Raw genomic sequence first — 20,054 nt, 5'->3', positions numbered from 1 at the left:
CTAGGAGCTTGGCAAATCAGGTCCCATTCCTGTTAAAACCATGTATTAGACACCCCCCTGACACTAAGCCCTCGCCTTTGATTCTTAATTGCAGAAGTGCAAGCATTTGCAGTAGATGGGGCGCAAAGCTTTAATTAACTCCAATATCACACATTCAGTCTCGACTGTCACCCACATCACGCGTGGCATTTTTTGTACCAATATCATCCCCAACTCTGCTCAACTAGAAAGATTGTGTTCCAAGTTCATGATCACAATTTCATGCATCTCAAATTGAGGGATGTGGAGTTTTAAGTAGCAGTAATATATTGACGGCAGTGAATTATCTTGATGTCCAAAAAAAAATAAAAACCTTATTAAAAACCATACATTGATGCAGCTCTGTGATTGCCGCGCAGCTTTAATGCAAAGGTTGTTGCTTTCTCACTGAAAACAGCGTCTGATCTTGGCAGTCGTTGAATCAACAGTCAATGCTGGAGCTTGTATGGGAAGTGGAGTGATAAAAAGTTCAAGGATGTGTTTAAATAGAGAGATGTGTGCCAAAGGAAGCTGTTAAGTAAATAATTCAACCTCACATACACACTAATCTTCAAAGGATTTATTAGACTACAGATTTCAAGTTTAAAATTATTATAGAGTACATACCACAGTAACACTTAAAATGCAACATTACAGCTCATTCCTTACAAACACTGCAAATGCCATTTCCACACATGAGTGACTCCACACACGTTTGAACCTTTTAATAGCTCAGGTACGGAGCATTTCTGATGCAGATATTAGTAAAGAGTAATGTTTAATTAAACCCGGTTTGAAGATAAAAAGCTCAATACAACCTATAGTTTATAAGCCTTCCCCGGCCATAAGCTACTGCTCTACCTAATCCTCTTTCACATAACATTATTGCATCAGCACAGCTGAACATTTTTGCAGCATTTATAAAATTAGCAAAGAAATTAACTGTCCGTACTGTGGCAAATTGGATTTCCAAGCTCTTGCCTAGTGATAAAGCATACCCAGGCTGCCACCTACAGTACAGAGGGAGAGGAGGCTCTGCAACATGTGTGGCTCTCAGCTCACACACATTTAGACACAACAGGCTTTCTCTCCTGCTAATACCCTAGTTAGTTAAAATCCATCATAAAATAAATATTAAAATAATTGTATTTTGAATCAAGGCTGTTTTAGTACAACACATCAATCTATATTTGTATGTGAAACATCCAGTGTCCCCTCCCCTTAAATCATGATAGCTGGTTTGTTTAACACCCAACATCGAATGTGTTTGCCCCAGTGCAAGTTAAAGTTAAACATTACATATCATATTCCAATTATAGAATAAATTAACAGAACATTTAACAAACATATTCATGACATGTTTTCGTGTGACACTCTCCTACTGAATCTTAATCAATACAAGGGAAACGCGTGCGGCTGTGTTTGCCACGTAATTAAACACCATTTTCTTTTGTGAAAAAAACTGTGAAAAACAATAATTGTGAAAAAACAGGACACCCGTTGTGAAAAAAAAGAAAATATTTGATCATAAGCCATTTAGAAATGCTCACTTCATTCCAATAACAACAAACAAAAAACCAAAAAGGTGAAAATAAATATAATAAATATGTTTATACCTGAACCTTTAATTTGAAATATTCTGAAACAACTACAAACATGATTTAATCCATAATTCGTCCTAATAGGACATCCGTTCATTTGCCTTCTTATGTACTGCAGTACTTAAATATAAAAAACTTAACATATTTGTTTTAAAATTTAAATATGATAATACGATAATAATACAACAGTCAAATGAATTTAGTAAAAATTGCCGTGAGGATCATTCCACTCGTTTTTTACTTCTCCGCCTGAATAGTTTTGAGATGGAGGATTTCCTCTTATTTTTCGCTTTCTTTACTCCTAGTCACCAACAATAAAGTATATTAGTGAAGAATTCAAAACAGAATGTAATTTAAATGAAGAAGTATCTAATATAATACTTACCAAGATTTTGCATCATTTCATTCAGCTGCTGATCCTCCTCCACTTCCCTAAAATTCAAAAATAAAACTCTAGTTAAACATTTTGTGTCGTTATGTGCGCTGCATTACTGCATATGTTAAAAAATTATAATTAAAGACACATTGTGTTACCTCAGCCTGTCTTCATCCAGACCTTCCACTATTGCATTTCTGCCGTCCACAATCTCCACCAGTCTCTGCATCAACTTCTTCTCCCGCTGTTGCTCCTCTCTGGATTTTAAATGATCTGTAATACAAACAGACTTTAGAGTAAGAAAAATTAAAACCTGATGTTGAGAAGTGAGTCTGAGATGTCTAACCTGGCTTCTCCAGCAGTCTGCGAAGTTCCCCCTCCACACCGGGCTGCTGCTGCTCCAGCTCCTGAGTCCTGGCTCTAAATATATGCATCAAGACATCATGAACGTATAAAAGGTAAACCTAATTCCTAATCACATGCATCCCAAAACTGCAAATAATGTCTTTGGACCCTTCCTAAAGCTTCTTTCAAATAGCAGAATGCCATCAGAAAATATTTCCAAAACGCTCTCCAATAGATTCATTTGCAACCAAAAAACGGTTTGGAAGAACTCACTTGTATACAAGCTCCGACTCATTCCTAATGTACATCTGCTTCTTTCGAATCAGGTTGAACCAGTCGACCATCAGAGGGTCCATCAATATGTCTCCCTCTCCCTCTGAAACACACAACATAAACAATGTTCAATTAAGAAATACACTGAGATACAGTATGTACACAAATACACGTGATGAAACTATAACGCCAACATTCTTGACATTTCTGAAAAAGTGCATTAATCATCCACTTTAACAGGTTATTGCAACTCAAAGAAAGGGTTATGAGTTGATGGTGTACGATTCTACGGGGACCAGACTGTTCAGGCTGGGTAAAAGGCAAACTGTAGATTTGTTTGAATTTATTTACAATATATATATCTTTGTTTAAAAAATGATTAAAAATAAATAAAAATGATTGTACATCATTTTATTTAAAAAAAACGTTTTAGTTACAAGTTACATAATAATAATACAACTAAGCACTAACTAAATAAAGATTTTAGTATCAACACTTCAGATATGTTCACAGTTTGAAATTGGCTTAATTTACTGTGTAGCTGACATTATCAGCCCCCCCCCCCCCGCTGTTGCATAGACTTAGCAATGATCACCCGGGGTGAATACTCTATTTTACTCTTGGTTTAATTCATCTTCTAAAATACCAAAATATGGCTATCCTCGACGAAATCAGTTCTTAGTCGCTCAAACACTAATATTATTTTGTTGACCAATCAATCCAAGTAGTTCAAATTTTGAAATCCTGTGTTTACCAAAAATGTTTCTTGTAAAAAAAAAAAGATAATTTAGCATAAGAAAAAAAGAATAGCAAAGGAATATTAGATGACTTAGACCCAAGGGACCAATTAGTTAACTAATCCAATAAGAGGGGACCCTAACACTAAAACAATATTCAATAAGTTAGTTTTAAAGCAGAAACACAAAGATGATCCGCCTCCAGTTCCTCAAATGTGAGGATTTCTGCATTTCTCAGTCAAACATGAAGATAAAGACTGATGATTTCACAAAACAAACCTTTGAAATGCCGCCTTAGGAAATTATATGTTCTCTTTATTTGACAGGTTTTGCAGTAAAATCCTGAATTAATTGATAGTTAAAATAATCATTACAGCCCTGGAATGAAATAGACAAGGCCCAGCATTCCCATATAATAAAATGACTTCACTTCAAAACGTGGTGTTAATATGCACGATTTAGCATGCAGGGGATGTAGAGCAACACGGAGGGAATACATGTACAGATTTGTCTTCATCACTTATTTAATAATGGTTTACAAAACTCCAATAAGGATTAACTTGTTTTTTACCCCAGCACATTAAAGCTTTGACAAAGACAGTGATTTATATACATTTAAACATTAAAGGCTGTTTTAATATTTATTTTAATGGTTTAGGGATATTTTTGGTCTAGCTATTTTGTATGTTGTGCACTGCTTCACCAAGTCAGACTGGAATACCCTGAAAGGTGGATCAATAGTGAATATTTGCCAAACCAAATTAGTGATCCATCAAAACACACACCAAATAAGGACAGATCAGGACAAGACGGTCTACATGGTGCCATCACCAGAACAAACATGATTTGATTCCGAGTTGCACTGGAGTGCCAGGGTTTAGTTTGTACGACAAGTTGAGGAGTAAATGATCTCCTAGGTGGTGTGCAATTGGAGTCAAATCCTGGCCAAGTGATTGCATGCTCAGGTTTCCTGGATGGAGAATAAGAGGAAAAAGTATGCAATAGAGCAAAAATATATATTACTATACCCAAGTCATGTTGACCTTGAGCAAAGCAATCAGGCCCCCTACTCATACTACCTCAAAAAGAGAGGCAACCTCCCTGTGGGCTGTCTGCGCCTCTCACCTCATTTGGCTGCAGAAACAGTAATAGAAATGGCAGGTATATCCCCAGAACACACACACACAAGCTCCAGCTGATGGTGAGTGAAAGTGTGTGTGTCCTGTACGAAGAGATGCTCTCAGAAGCAGCGGTGGGATTCAGCAGTTTGCACAAATACAATAAAATATCACAGCTTGTGTCAAGGTTATTCACTGCAAGAGAGCAAAATTGACCACTGGCATCTTCCGAATAAGTGAGTTTCTGGGAGTGTTTATTTTAAAAATTGCACAGCTTGTTTCTGACACGTCATCATTCAATTTTGCGGGCACGTCTAAACAAGGAAAAGGAAGGACGTGGGAAAAAAGGAGTCGCAGAGGAAGAGTGACAGGAATAAAGTACCTTCCTCACAGCTGCGGAGATTCTTTTCTAGCTCCACGCCCTCCTTCTCCAACAGAGCCAAGTTTCTCTCAATATCATCCAGGTGCCTCTCAATCTGCTCCACTGGAACATGATAAGACTTCACCTGATATAAAACAAAATAACTTAAGTGTCTCAGTGAAAGTACAGATAATTTTAATTTGAAAATTTCGACTTTGGACACTTAAACGTAAAGAAGGTCATCCATTTTTTAGCTGGGAATATAATGAAAGCATATTTGTAGAGCTGTTAATTAATCTTTTAAGAGACTTAATGGAGGGAACTTACAGAGGGTGACCTCATTTCAGTCCTGGAGGCGTTGGTGGGTGACAAATACTTTCCCTTTTTAGCACCTAAGAGGTAGATAAAATAGGATTAGATGGCCCTTTCATGGCAGCTATTCAGAAAAGCATTGTCACATATGACTTCCCCTGATTTATTTTCAGGGGGAAATTACTGCTCATATGAAATCAACAAGATGGCGGTGGACTGGACATGTATGTGAAGCTTTAATGAAGGCTGGAAACCAACCTGGAGGATTACTGTGATTGGCTGGAGTCGTCGTTGGAGACCTAACAGATTCCACAGCTGACCGTCTGGGTGGGGATTTTATAGGCGAGTGAGTCCTGTTTTTGAAATCTAAATTAAAAAGAACAAGATGCTTTAAATGCTGTTTTTCTGTATTTCCCCTAAACAGAAAAAAATATCAGACTTGTTTTTTCTTTAGCACCATTATCATGACTTTAAAAAAAATGTTTGACTTTTGCTCTGGAGACTGTTGTACCGAGTCCTGATTGAAACCAAAAGTTGAAGTTGTTTTACTTACATCACATACGTAACGTGGCCCCATTATGCTTTGGGGGGTTTCCCTTTCGAGTGTTGTATAGGTTTGCATGTAAATAATAGGCAAAGGCTAAAATCCACAAGTTCCCTCTAGAGGGAGTTTCTTTCCTGCCTGAAACACCTCCATTGACATCACTATGTAATACTCCTGCTTCTATTGGCTGACACACAAACACATTGTACGTGATAGGCTAAGGGGCGGGACATCTCTAAGGGGTTGACCAATCACAACAGAGCCAGCCAGCTAACCAATCAGAGCAGACTGGACTCTGGTTTCAGACAGATGGTGAAAAGAGGTGCTGCAGCACAGGCAGTATGAGAGAAATAAAGACCTTTTTGAACATTAAAGCATGGAAACATGTCACAGTAGAGACACTAAATACATATATGAACCTGAAAACAAACATGATTGAGCCCCTTAAACTAACACTAGGTATGGAACCACTCTCATAGTGCATTTTACCGCCCCAGGAGGCAGTCGTTAGCTAAACACATAATTCAACTTCACATAATAAATATTGTATCATACCACAACCTAATTTTAATAATGGGAAATGCCTAGACAAACCAATATATACTATTGTACATCACACAATAGACCTTATTGCCGATATCAAATAGCCCAGTAGACAAAGAGTAAATTCTGAGCGCAAAACCAATACAAACAACATTTCCATTATTAACATGTACAGAAGGAACTCACCAAGGTTTCCAGAACTAAGCTGGGGTTTCTGGGGTGCGGGATCAAACAGAGGGAAGCTGACTGGAGGTAGTGCAGGTAACGGAGCAGAGGGAGGCCTTGTAGGGCTGCTGGGGACGTTAGAGCAAGTGGTGGACAAGAATCCAGGTTTATGCTCAGTAAAGCCTTCAGCTTCAGCATCTCTGTAAGCAAAGAGAAAAGGCAATTTGGATTTAAAGTGTGTTAAAAAAGGCATAATAAGCACAGCTGTTAGATTCAAGACAACTATAGGCTGGACATAAAGAATGAAAATATGGGAAAAGCCTCACCTTTCGTTTTGTTATGAGAAAAGGATGAATGGAGGAATCATCAGCAGGGTTTAGAAATGAGAGAATCTAGTGTTAAGAGTGGGGAAGGTTCAGGCCTGGCACTCCCTGGGGCTTGTTAGGAGGGGGGAGAGAGCTAGCTGCTGCAGTCTGAGCCAGTCAACATTAAGAGAGATGGAAGAAGCTCGACGATTCTGCATTCTGGAGAGTGAATAAGCTCAATGGTCAGGGATGTTTCATGACAAATCTTTCAAGCAGATTTTCTTCCACCTGTGTGACCTACCCATTTCCACTTAGTCATGAGGGAGTAATAAGATGATTGAGGACACTTACTTTGAAGCTAGCTCCATTTTCACAGGTTTGAGCCTCAATTGCCCCCAGACTGGATCTGTTTAAGGAATGAGAATAAACGCATGATAGCAAAAGAAAGCTTGTCAAAACCTCATCTGTCACATGAACACTTGTTAAAGTCATTCCTAATTTCAAAGACATTTTATTTGACATCTGCTTTAGCAATGAAGTGTGATCTCTAAGCAGTTCAAGTTCCTGTTCACAGTAAACAAAAGACTCCCTTGACTCTTCTCCATGTCACACCCACATGAACAGCTCCTAATGAGCGCAGTTACCGGTTTCATTATCTAGTCTCTCACCACAATGATCCTCACCTGCCCATCTGTATTAAAAAGACAAATAATGTTATAATCTGTGAATCAGAGAAAAGGATAATAAACTATGTTAAATCTAACAAGAGGTGTTCCTGTTTTCCAAAACAAGTTGGAATAATGTCCATGGTCCATATTAACAGGCAACATAATTAGGTTCCATGAAAGGGAGACTTCTCTAAAAGATTTGACAACTATTTATATTAAAAATCAACAGTAATTGTCTTTCTGTCTGAAAAGCTACTTCTGTCAGGATGCTGCACCCATGCATGCACATCCATCCAAAGAGAGTGACAGTTCAACTATGAAAGTTCATTAAAAGTGTGAGACAGAAATTAAAATGTCAGCACCCAGCATTGAGCCACCATCATGCTAAATTCACTGCCTGTATAAATAGGGCAAAGACGACAAAAGGGCTTTGTTTTCTATGAATGCGAGACAGACAGGGAGAATGAAGGTGGGGGTGGGGGTGAATATTGGCTGGATGTCAAATAATGGATCAGAACAAGTGAAATGAATTGAGTTGTGCTTGCCTTTGGCGGTTGTGTGTACAGTCGTTGGCCTCGTGTTGTCTTTGTTGATGGCCTTCAAACATGGCGGTTCCTTTTTGTTTGTCTGGCTGGTGGCGGGCTGTCCTGCCCGGTTTCCTGCTGGGTCTTGGCTACATTTATCTTTTCTCAAAGCGGGGCCGTCAGCCGGACTTGGCTCCTCTCCAAACCTGCAGAGAAGGGGGAAGCCCTCACTGTCATTCTTTGTAACAGAAGTTGTGAAGAAACCATACAGACAGTGGGAAAGACTAGAAAAGTCCAAATAAGGCTGTCAGGATATCAGATTTTCAGTACATAATTATTGGTGGTAAAATAAGTCATGATTCGAACTTAGGGTAAACATTTCATGTCAGTATCATTGAACTTTTTGTATTTTCTGTTGATAATATAGAGGACTAAGCTTTCATTTGTGTGTGTTTTGTCTCTTTTTTGGCAAATGAATTGAAAAATAGTGTAGGGAGACAGTTTGTAACCATACATCTACAATGTATAGTGTTCAAAGTGAACAGTTACACTAATGGGTTTTAAAAAACAACAACCAGATGAATCCACAAGGACAGGATTATTACCTTATGTGTATTGTTAACATGATATCTATATTTCTTTTTGAATATGGAGATGGGTAAGCGTCAATACCGGTACATCTCAACACAAATTATTCCAAAGGAGAATATACTCATAAAGCATATGGATTGCAATTCTCACCTTCTCGTGGCTGATCGGATGGTAAAGGGTCGTTTGTTGTTGTTGTTGCAGTTCTCCTCTGCCAACTTCTTTCCAATGTTTGTCCTGGCTGTGTTATTTTCATCATCATGTCTTCCTGAGACACTTGAAGGGTCTGTCTGCTTCTTGTTCCCTGCTGAGGCCTCTGTGAGTGGCGCTGCCGCCTGAAAGAACCTCTGCCGGGCCGTCTGCGTCCGATGGGCGGAGGCCGTCCAGGACTGGGAGGGCGGAGCCGGACTGACTACCGGCTTCAGGAGGATATTCAGTGGAGCTGACAGCACAGAAGAGGGGCGTGGTGCAGGCTGGGTCTGACTGGCACTGTTTACCCACCCTGCTGAACCACTGGGTCTGTTTTTGATCCCAAGCTCAGAGGAGGGCGGTTTGCAACTGTTCTGGTGGGCGTTGCAGATGAAAGTGTCTGGATTCTTCCCGGGTTTGTACCCTCCTGCATGAAGCACGCTCGAGCATTCACCGCATCTAATAGAAGTTTGAAATAACACAAAACATTAACACCATGAACAGCACATGACAGGAAAGCATCAATGAATACAGACTATAGTCTTACTTGAAACAGCTTCTGTGATAGAGCTTGCCATCCACAAAGTGCCTCTGAACCAGATGGACATGGCACTTGCACGCAACACATTTGCTAGTGAGAGTCCCATTTTTGTTAGCGTTCTCTGCCAGAACTGGCTTCTGTGAAAGAAGGAAACAAATTGAGGTTATGCTTTATTCCAAAAGGTATTATTACACTGACAATAAACCTCATTGTTCCTATGTATATCATCTAGGAAGTAATGGTTAAGACAACAAAGATGTCCGTCACTTCAAAATCTTTATTTGGACACTGACCTGAACAGCAGCTCTGGCCACCTTGGGGGAGGTCTGAGCCGTGGAAGGTAAACATTTCTCAGTGGCGGTTTTAGACACAAAGGTTTTGGAAACCAGTGGCAGATTCTTCTTCTCTGATGGCTCCTCCTTGGAGCCCTCTGCTGGCCTTTTTACACCTCCCACTGAGCAGAAATAAAACACCACCAGTGTCACTCATCACAATGAAGCACAGGAGAGAAACAATATACTCAAGCCTAACAAAATGTAAGAAAAGTCCTGATTTAAAGAAAATATGCATTGTCAGGACATGTAAGGCAGTTATGTCTCACTTGCAGGCCGTCCTTTGAAGTAGTTGTAGTACTGGGAGACGTAGGTGAGAATGCTCAGCCTGTCTGGGATCCTCAGAGCCACCATGTCCTCAGCATCTAACAAAGCAGGAATCCCCAACTTCTCTTCTGCAATCTGAAAAGCCTTAACAGAAAAATACAAAGTTTAACAAAGAGCCCTCAACTCCTGCCAAGATAAATGTTATGTATGATGCACTGTTTTCCATATGAAACACAATATTCACTGGGCTCAGCAATACAATTACAGCATGTGTAAAAATGTCAGACAATACAATCTACTTTAAATAGACTGGCAGTACTCAGCCCAGAGAGGTCTGCAAAGGGCTGCATAATGAATAGCGAACTTCCTGTGAGCTTGTAGGGATAAGAAAGGGGATGGAGGGAGCAGGATACCGGGCGGTGTTTGGGATCAGCCTGGACACGCTCATTACATTTAGAGCAAAGCCTGACTGAATACCAAGTCTGCTAATATAAAAGACGAGCACAAAAGATAAAGAATGTGAGGCTGCTGCTTTTCCTACAAACACACAGACGGTTCCTACACTCGTAAAATAACCACCTGTTAGAAACATGACACTATAGTCATGAAATATAGACGAGTGTGAGTAACATTCACAGTGTCCTGTTTCGGCACACCTTCAACAGCTCATAACTAAAAACCTGATCAAACACAATAACATGTTCACATCCTGTAAATGTTCTTCTTCATGGCTAACATTCAACAATAACAATGGCTTCAAGGGAAATGTCATCATATAGATCGAGTGGCAGAGGATAGGGAGCCTCATTCAAAATGAATAAACTGGAGAGCCTCTCCCCTGAGCTCAGGTTTTCTGCTGACACTGCAAGGATCATCCAAGACAACAAAGAAGTGCAAACTGTGGCACTGCAGGGCCTTGAACCCTCCAGAGGAAGCTGGTAAAATGGAAGAAGGCTGAATTATGAAGGGGTCCGTCCCAGCGGTGCTGCTCGGGTCATGTTGGGGTTAACAAAATAAATGAGGTCAAGTGGACAGAGGCAGAGTAAAGATTCAGAAAGTTGTACAGGGGTCTGAAAGTGATAGAAATGTACATTCCAACATGCAGCTTCTGCTTAAAGTGCTCTGCTGTAATGTTGAACCAGCTAAATATTTAAACGTCTGCTGCATGAATGCCAAGTGGAGAACAAACACGGTGAGTGTCTCTGCATGGGCCATGAGGGGTTAATGAAGTGGATGTGCTACATCAGATTTTGCAGCTTGAGTTTGAACTTTGTTGCACTCAATGTGACAAAGGTTTAACAACTTGACATCTTACCAGTCTGTTGTTCTCAAGCACATCCTCCTCTTTGAGTGAGTCATAGTCTCTGGAAGACAGAAATAAAATAGACAAATAAATTAGACATGCTGTTGAAAATAATCGAATTCAACTTGAAGGGTTTCAGAAAGATGTGTGGAAAAAGTACTTTAAAATGTTAAAGACATGACCGTATCTCTTCTTTTTTTAATTTTACACATGATTGGTCACTTTAGGAATAACATTGAAAACAGCAGGAGGACATAAACCAACGATAGGATGACTTAAATTATAATCACAATTTCTAAATTAAAATTCACTTTTAGGTCAGTTCCATAAAGAAATAGAAAACCCTTGTAGAAAACACTACAATAAATAAAACATTTCCCCAGGCTTCCCCAGACCCAACAAAAGTAGCCTACTCAGCCAAACCCCGGCCGAATTTCACCCACTTTTTCGAGATGAAATACTCACATCAGGTCGGGTCTGTACTTGTGTATAAGCGCGCAGAAAGCCATTCCGTTCTTGAAGGAGGTCGTCATGTTGGTGATGGCCACATCTCGGTAACCATCACACTGCAGTTTACACCACTGCTCCAGAGCCTTGATGGCAGCCATGCTCCCAGCGACACACTGCTCTCTCGGTACAAAGTGTGCAACAGGCGGAGGCTCAGTGTGGAGGAGTCGGAGGAAAGAGAGGTAAAAACAAATGTCTGTGTTCAGGCTTTGACCGTGAAGTGCGGCGCTGCAGCTGCGTCCTGTTTCCTACTACACCTAAATGACAGCCAGCGGGACGAGCTGCTCACTGTGTCGGCGCTCATTACGCTAATTGACCCCGAATGCTGATTCCACACTAACAACAGTGGAGCACAGCTCACACAGAGAGGTAAATAGCAGCACTGGTGTTCATAATTCATGCACTTTTTTGCAGGCTGTAGGCTATTGACCCTGAATTAGTCAAAATAAAACTGTTATTTTTTTTTAAAAAACACTACCCATTTTTACAGAGGACAATTAGAGGTGTTGCACATTGTTTTGCAGTGTTTTCAGTGGTCATACAAATGGATACCAAATGTGCCTATCTTGAACACATTTTTTATTATTCTGCATTTAGTTCCAGTGTACAACCTACAATTCCAGCCAAAGCTAGGGGACAAATAAAGGCTCATTCATGGATGCCACTTTAAATGTTTAGGACTAAACCCTTAAAGGTGGGGTGGTAAGTTTGAGAAACCGGCTCGAGATACACTTTTTGTTATATTCCATGGAATGCTCTTAACATCCCGATAGCAATGAATATCTTAAGTGCTTTGACAAAAAATCCATACAAAAATGTCATCTGTGGAAGCCGTAGTGCTGTAAAAAGCACGACCAATCATTTGAGCCGGCCCGGCTAAAATAACTGGATGGCCTACCTGCCTGTCAGCCTTCCATCTGTGCACAAACTTATCTCGTGCCCTCATTGGTCATGTGCGCGTTCGTGTGTGTTGGAGGAGGGGCTCTTTAAGGAAGTAGCAGATTTCTTCCGGCTGTGTATTTTCAAATTCTAGCGCACTCGAGCTGGTTTCTCCAAAATGACCTACCCCACCTTTAAATGTTGGGTTTAGTCAAACATAAAAACAGATCTAAATCGTTTATAGCTTCTGGCAGTTAACTCCTCTCAGCTAAGAAAGGCATTTGGAGTTTTATCTATTATATTTATTGATGTATTATGATTTGTAATTGATTAAATGCATAGGGAAGTATCCCCATGTTAAGAGTTTGATTGATGGGCCCACATGTATTGTCATAAGACATAGTGGTTGGACTTAGTATAAAGCTGACTAATGAGTCCCTGGGCTTTTTGAAACAGGATGTTGCTGAGTTGTTTTTATAAGGGCACTAGTGTTCTAAGGTTTATAAGGTCTTTTGGAATCTCATCTTAGTACAAGTAATATTCTTTTAATTGAATGCTTCCTAAAACTCATCATTGTCCCAGTAAAGGAGGAAAATGCTGCAGCATTTCTGAAGTAATTAAACAGCAGACTTGTTATCTCAGGCAGCATATCAGGGTCAGTGTGCGGTATGAGGACTAGGAACAGAAGCTATGACATACATTTCCCCCCCTCAGTCATCCTTGTGTGGGGCCTAATTGGGGACTAATTGAGGCCAACTATTGTCATAAAAGGACTCTGCCCTAATTAGCCCTTATTATGGTGTCCCACCATTTTTTAAGGGAAAACTTGTAACATGATTTCTCAGTAACTTCCATGAAGTATAGTTATCATGAAGAATTATCCTCTAAAGTGTTTTTACAGAATTTTGGCGGAAAGTTTTAAGTCGTTCTACCTAACCATGGTATAAAACCACTTGTATACTATCTCTAAGTGCTTTTCTGAGCCATTTTGAAAAGCAGTTACATATTCGACCCTGCTCATTAGTGAGTTGAACTTGAGTCTTTGAAATGTGAGCGACCCACACTGACCTCGTTCACTGCAACACATGAATTGTTTATTTGTTCAAAAAACTATGCAGAGTCACATACCTCTAAAAGTTTCATAAAGGTAAACACAACAAATAAGATATGCATTAGTTAGATTTTAAATAAATTGTCTCACCTCTTCTATCCTGTCTGAGGACATCTTCATGCCCATTAGGGGGCAGCATTACAGCACCGTGAGAGAACTGTCTCACAACCTGTGTTCAAATGCATTAACAATGCATGAAACACAGGAAAATACTCTGTAGGACTTTAACTAGAGCTATACCAGGAGAATTGTTTTACAATGTGTGCATTCAGTACACACAGTCAATAAATAGGACCGTTTTAACATCAATGTATTGCATCTAAAACTATTCTATTCACTTGTTGAACTTGTTAATATAAAAAACGCTATCAGAAGATCAAAGATACAAAACAGTTTGAAGGAAATTGAAACTCTTGTGTATTACAAGTTTTAAAACCATGATCATCTCATCATCATCATGTGTTATGTTCTAACTAAGTAAAGTAAGGAGCTATGAAATACTTTACCACTCCCTTTTTTATTAGTTTAATATGTTTTCACTAATCATTTCCTTTCATATCCCTCCATAAAATGTGGTCTTCAGTTTTAAGATACTTAAAAAGGTTTTTGTAATCAGAAATTAACACGTTTTAGAAGTGTAGTTTATTGCACCATAACCAGATTGAGGAAGTTGCAAAAACCGAACATTTTGTGATTTTACCATTCACAACAGCTTTGTGTAATTATGATTTCACACTGATATAGTATTTTGTGCATGTTTTGATCTGAATCTTTTTTAAAGTCTTTATGAATCTGTCACTTTCAATCTAAACAAAGCAAAAACAATATATTTTGATTTTTAAGCATAGAGTTCAACAATACAATTATTCTTCATTGGACTCACACATTATTTCATTTCTCAGTTATTTCCATTGTTTCCTTTGAGGACGTGTGGCTGCTTGCAGACATCCTGCGTGTCTGTGAAGGAAACCCGAGAGGTCAGGGATGAGAAGCTATTAGTGAAATCATTTAGAAATGATTTGACTGACTCAGATTTCAGCTGTGCCTCAACAGGCTGATGGTAAGATGGCAACATTTGTCATTTGTCACTGTAAGCTCTTCAATAATGACCTGTGTGGCATTCATTCAAAAGGTGACAACCGCAGTCACATTAATGAAATGTTAGAAAGTGCGTAGAGAAACGGCACTTGCATGTGAGAAAACATGTTCTTAAAGTAGTTATACAGAGAGTTTTTACAGTTTTACTACTTAACCTTCAGAATGAATGACTTTAAAAGTGTTACAGGAAATGTAAAAAGATGAAATAGTGCAGAAACGTACTTATAATTTGAAAGAAAATCATTAACATATAACATTTTATACTAAGGTTAATAGTTAATAGTGCTCCTCACCTAAATAGTTTACAAAGTAAGTTCCTGCGTATTAAGTGTCTATGCTGTTTTGTATCATTATGATCTGTACAAACAGGAAGAAGGAAAACTATGAATCACTGTGCATGGCATCATCTTCCTGTGTTTGGGACTGTGTGTCGCCTGCTGACATGTTTACAGAGCTGTGGATCTCGGCCTCGTGCTCTCTGGCTTTGGCCCTCAGCTTGGCGATGCTGCAGGAGCGGAGCTCGTCTGAGCTCGGCCCCTCCGGCCTCTCCCACTTCCCCGACCTCGGGGTCGCAGGCTGCAGGCGAGCGCTCAGCGCTGCACTCGCAGCTTTTGTCCATGGATAGTTCTCTCCTTCCTGTCGTCTCTCCCAGGTTTCGTCGTCACAACTCTCCGTCTGCTGCTTCAAACTCCTGCTGGCTTTCTCACACATTTCATCACTGTCTCTTTTTACAAAAGGCCCTGCGAGCTGGCCCTGGAGTTTCAGCTGCCGCCTCATCTTGGCACGGCGGTTTTGAAACCAAACCTGGAGACAAATGTAAAAATACTTAATAGAAGTAATAGGGAGATAGAAATGTAAAAACTGTTTGTGTTGCAGTGTTTAAAATCTGGACAAAAACATTTTGGATAATGTGTCAGCCTCTAAGTTCAAATTCAAGTTTGACCCTACTTCATGTTAGGATGTTATCCTAATTTTATATAAATTGATTTAAAGTGAATTGACTTTTAGTTTAGTTTGCCGTAACTATCCCTCCATCAGTAACTGCCGTGAAGACAAATCCTGTCCGATGCAATTCCAGTGTAAATTAAAAACACAAACTTTTGAAACTTGATTTGCTTACTGCTAAGCCTGAAGTTTCAGCTGCAATGTTGAATGTACAGAAAGTTTGAACCCAATATATTACAGTGTAGCTGTGTTAGGAACACATCATATGCAGCCAGTAGCTCAGGTTGTATTGAAATTACTGTTTCAATACAAATATAGGATTTTAGGAAGTAAGACTTAAAAAATGTGATTCTATCATCTAAACTACTGCTAAAACGCATTGATATTAGTAAATATTAGTTCACTAGAGAAACTTGTATTCATTCAACCTTCCTTTGGAATAGAAAATACACTGAGGTAGAGCCTTCAGTTACAATATAGGTGAGTTAAAAACAAATACATATGAAATTATTTGAATATTGTTTGTCACTACACAGAACTTGGTACTGCTGGACTGACAACATAGTCTGCAGGGCGTAAAAGATTCCTTTGCAAATATAAAGGAATAACAGTTGACTCAGTTCAGTGATCCAGTTACCTGCACTCTGGCCTCGATGAGGTCCAGTCTGAGGGCCAGGGCCTCCCTCATGAAGATGTCGGGGTAGTGGGTGGTCTCGAAGGCCTTCTCCAGCTCCTCCAGCTGCCAGCTGCTGTAGTTGGCCCGTGCACGCCGCTGCTTCACTGGCCTCTGTTCATCTGGAAAACACAGCGCGAGCACCAATTACACAATCGCCAACGGGTGACAAGGAACTAATGGCTCTAGATTGGATAATTAGCACAGCGATCATTAGGCCCGCTTTAACACTGCTTGATAATTGATTGTTAGTTACGAGCTGTTAGCCAATCTTTTGTAAACATTTACACTGCAATCAGATGGTGCTCACTGACTGTCTTAGAGACTGTAGACATGCTGTGCCAGTGTGGCTGCACGTGTCCAGCAGCATCAGCCTGCTTTATGGCCACACTTTGAACTCACCTATGCCCTCTGTCAGCGGCCCTATCCCGACCGCCTGAGTGGCCAGGAGGAAAGCTTCCTTGCATGGATCTGGCTGCAGATAATTCCTCAAGGATTCGTAGCTGATGAAGGGACCCGGGATCAGAAACTGATGTGGAGAGCCCAGCCTGGTTGGGAATGCAGGGAAGAAATGAGCTGCAGGTGAATGGAACAATGCAGGCAGGAGAGATACCAGTTGTCCTGGGCCAAACATGTCCATGATGTTAAGAGTCCAATATTAAGTCCAATGTTAAGGGACAAGTTTAATCCTACAATGGCGATGACAAGTTGCTGAAATGCATCCCAACGTCCATGAAGAAGAAGAGAAAATGATTGTCTGCTGGTTGTTAAAGCTGCAGCATGTGTCTGAGGGGCAGGTATAAGGTGTTGCCAGAAGAGTAAAGGTAACACTTGAGTAGTGGAGGTGGTCTCACCTGTGCTACTCTTCCAAAACCTCCCCCTCGCCTCTCCCAGTCACATGACCTCCAAACAGAGAGCAGGGTTTGGTCTATAGGACGAAAATCCAACCTGTGATTCAGCTCTCAGTGCATTATCAGTACTACTGCATCCGTGTTTGACGCATTAGTCATTTATTTCCCAACAATCTGTTTTCTTAAATTAACTGATAGCGCATGGTTCCCCTGAAATGGTGCCCTTTGTCTACTCTACAAGGTAAAAGTTGCAACATCAGTGGTGATGGACAGGAGCTCAGTGTGTATGGAAACTCAGCTGTGAAAACGTGTCAACACATTTTGACACGTTCGCCTTAAAGATTTGCACAACTCTTTCCTAAACGTTTTTACAGTCATCAAATATATTAAAAACAAATCCTAAAAAAGGAGACAAGTTGTTCAGACCTGTGGGATGAAATCAAGCAGGACGCAGCAGACTCTGAGCAGCTGTTTCTTGGATTAACTTGACAAAACAATCAAAGCTGAAGGCTGCATGTTTATTAAGCCCTCTTTGTACATTTTTGTTTACTCTGTTGGTAGTTATTTTATTCTTGTGTAAAGTGTAATTGTTTGTTGAGCATCTGACAGGCTGTGAAAATCACACTACCTACACTTTTATACAATATGAAATGAGGTCTTTAAAAACACCTGTAGAATAACAAACAACTGAATTGTTGTGTTTTATTTCTATGGTAATATTACATTTGCATTTAGTAGACCTTTGATCCTGATAAGACTTGCTACCATTATACATTCACATTTGACTTGATGTATGGATGCTATGGAAGTCATCAGGTACGCAATCTTCGATTAGGAAAATAATAGCAATTTGAGAAATGGGTTAAAAACTATTGTAATACTTCATCAAAACTCTCACTCAAAGACTATACTGATCATTTACAGCAGGGGTGTCCAAACTTTTTTCACCGAGGGCCACATACAGAAAAATATACGCCACTCATAAAGGTGAGGTATATCGTCTCATCAGTTAAGTTATAAGTTAGCAACATGTAGGTAAATTAGGCTCGATACATGAATATGCTTTAAGAAAAAAAACGCCTACATCACAGCTCTCTATAGGGTTTCATTTATCTTGTTGGCAACTCATCCCTTAAAAACAGAAGTCTCAGAGTGATTATAATAAGATGACATAGGGTCTATTTCAAGCTTGTTATGTAAATAAGTTATTAGGCTTTTTTGTATCAACTAAGATTTGTTAGAAAATGTTATCAACATGAATTGACTGAATTTATTTTAAAAGTGGGCTTATTAACACATGAATACTACTGTGTAATATATTTGTACATATATATTTAAGAAGTACAATATAAGAAAAGCACAATTTTCATTTTTTGGGCCATATTTCATCATACTTTTTGAATTAGCTGAGGGCCAATTCAAAATGGCCAGCGGGCCGCATTTGGCCCCCGGGCCGTAGTTTGGATACCCCTGATTTACAGTAACATACATCAAATACTGTGTTGGATTATGGGCAAACTCACGAAAAAAGGCAAAATAATTGTGAAGTATTATAATGATCCAACCAGACCATCTTATCATATCATATAAAAATCAGGTTAGACCAAAAGCAAGAAGCCTTCCTGACGGTACCCATGGGTTGTTGTCAGTAATTGAGCATGTATCAATATGGTGGAAAGGATATTTGTGAATACGTGAACAAATTGTGTGACAAAATACGGAGGTCAATTTACGGAATAAATGTAACACTGAATTAAAAATCTAAATTGTAAAAAGTGTACATTTGAGATAATGTACACTTTTTTCCTATAGCCTATTTTTTTACACGAGGAAACCATTTCACTTAGGGTAGAAATAGTCATTATGGCAATTGTAGATAATTACAAATGTGACAGTGATTTTGCTGTTGCTATCATAAAACAACATTTGTCAAGGTATTGCATGGAAGCTAGTATCGTGACAACAATAATTCTTACCATCGACAGTAGTCAAAGTGTTACCAAACATTTAAGGGATTTTTCCATCTCGGATCAAAGCAAACACATCACCACATTAATAGCGGAGATAGGAAGATTATTAACACTTCTTTTCTATGAGCAAGGCAGCTGTAGCTTAGTGTTGACGGATCTCTGATGAGACGATCGCCTGCACTGACTGTGTGAATTAAACACAGGTGTGTCAATTAATCCGACGATACATATCACCTAACAACACATCTCGCTAACTGCTCATCGTGGAGCTGTCAGTGTTGTCAGCGCTGAGCAGGCAGGCTGAGGGCTTTGATCAGGACGTATGCAGCCTGGTGAGTCAGGGGATGGTCATTCCTCTGCAACTCACCTGTGGCCCTTTCATCTGCACCTGCTCAAACACTGAATTAATGCCTTAGTGGAGCCAGTGAAGAGTGCAGGGTTTGGATTTCTGTTAAACTCATGTTGGGACGGAAATAATAGATTTAATTTAAATAAACTTCATTCACATCATGGGAATCTTCCATGTGTTATCCCAAGTGACCAACAAACGATTTTCAGCATCTCTTCATAATGGTGCCATATCTTCTCTTTATGCAAGGGGGGGGAATACCTACCTCCAAGATTTTAAAGGACAAAAAGCGTTATAAATGCGTTACAACCCGTTTACATGTTAAGGAAACAAAAGCCTTAATAGTAGGAACTTTAAGAATCCTGCACCACAGTGGATTTAAACTGTGGATTTTTTTAGCTAAATTATCTTTATATAAGGTTGCCACGTCCTGTCTACAGAAATACACTAACATATACATTACTGAAAACAGTTACAAAAGTTAAGGCGTGGCAAAAAAGCCTAAAGAAATCTTAGAATTACCCTAAAAACTGAGAAATATATATATTTTTTATTTATAAA

The 20,054-nt window shown here is 39.6% G+C and overlaps 2 protein-coding genes across 4 annotated transcripts; both read right to left on the bottom strand.

Annotated features, from left to right (window-relative positions):
* Positions 1-612: 612 nt before the first annotated feature.
* micall2a (mical-like 2a) lies at positions 613-11,870 on the bottom strand. Of its 3 annotated transcripts, none has more exons than XM_034220125.1 (17): positions 11,576-11,870; positions 11,123-11,171; positions 9,810-9,951; positions 9,502-9,662; positions 9,215-9,345; positions 8,632-9,126; positions 7,912-8,096; positions 7,050-7,104; positions 6,415-6,593; positions 5,400-5,507; positions 5,157-5,221; positions 4,851-4,974; positions 2,614-2,716; positions 2,342-2,415; positions 2,154-2,268; positions 2,005-2,051; positions 613-1,920 (listed from the first exon to the last, which is right to left on the bottom strand). In XM_034220125.1, the coding sequence occupies exons 1-17, from the start codon at positions 11,716-11,718 to the stop codon at positions 1,841-1,843; spliced, it is 2,256 nt and encodes a 751-aa protein (XP_034076016.1). In that variant the 5' UTR covers positions 11,719-11,870; the 3' UTR covers positions 613-1,840. The 3 variants fall into 3 exon arrangements, with proteins under 3 accessions (XP_034076016.1, XP_034076018.1, XP_034076017.1); XM_034220127.1 differs by having other exon boundaries at positions 613-1,917; XM_034220126.1 differs by having other exon boundaries at positions 9,215-9,342.
* A 2,479-nt stretch (positions 11,871-14,349) lies between these two features.
* Positions 14,350-17,116, bottom strand: si:dkey-43p13.5 (visual system homeobox 2). Its single transcript, XM_034219417.1, has 3 exons — positions 16,726-17,116; positions 16,288-16,445; positions 14,350-15,509 (listed from the first exon to the last, which is right to left on the bottom strand). The coding sequence occupies exons 1-3, from the start codon at positions 16,961-16,963 to the stop codon at positions 15,087-15,089; spliced, it is 819 nt and encodes a 272-aa protein (XP_034075308.1). The 5' UTR covers positions 16,964-17,116; the 3' UTR covers positions 14,350-15,086.
* Between the last annotated feature and the right edge of the window lie 2,938 nt (positions 17,117-20,054).

This window comes from Gymnodraco acuticeps, unplaced genomic scaffold (genome assembly GCF_902827175.1).
Source record: "Gymnodraco acuticeps unplaced genomic scaffold, fGymAcu1.1, whole genome shotgun sequence".
Taxonomy (NCBI): Eukaryota; Metazoa; Chordata; class Actinopteri; order Perciformes; family Bathydraconidae; genus Gymnodraco; species Gymnodraco acuticeps.
This window is presented reverse-complemented; position numbering and strand designations above follow the sequence as displayed.

Coding starts and splice junctions, on each gene's coding strand:
- micall2a (XM_034220125.1), bottom strand. CDS start 11,718: ATGGCTGCCATCAAGGCTCTGGAGCAGTGGTGTAAACTGCAGTGTGAT. Junction 9,663..9,809: donor CTTCAAAGGACGGCCTGCAA/GTGAGACATAAC, acceptor ATTTCTGCTCAG/TGGGAGGTGTAAAAAGGCCA. Junction 8,097..8,631: donor ATCCGATCAGCCACGAGAAG/GTGAGAATTGCA, acceptor CCTTCTCTGCAG/GTTTGGAGAGGAGCCAAGTC.
- si:dkey-43p13.5 (XM_034219417.1), bottom strand. CDS start 16,963: ATGGACATGTTTGGCCCAGGACAACTGGTATCTCTCCTGCCTGCATTG. Junction 16,446..16,725: donor GCCGCTGACAGAGGGCATAG/GTGAGTTCAAAG, acceptor TGTGTTTTCCAG/ATGAACAGAGGCCAGTGAAG. Junction 15,510..16,287: donor TCATCGAGGCCAGAGTGCAG/GTAACTGGATCA, acceptor ATTTGTCTCCAG/GTTTGGTTTCAAAACCGCCG.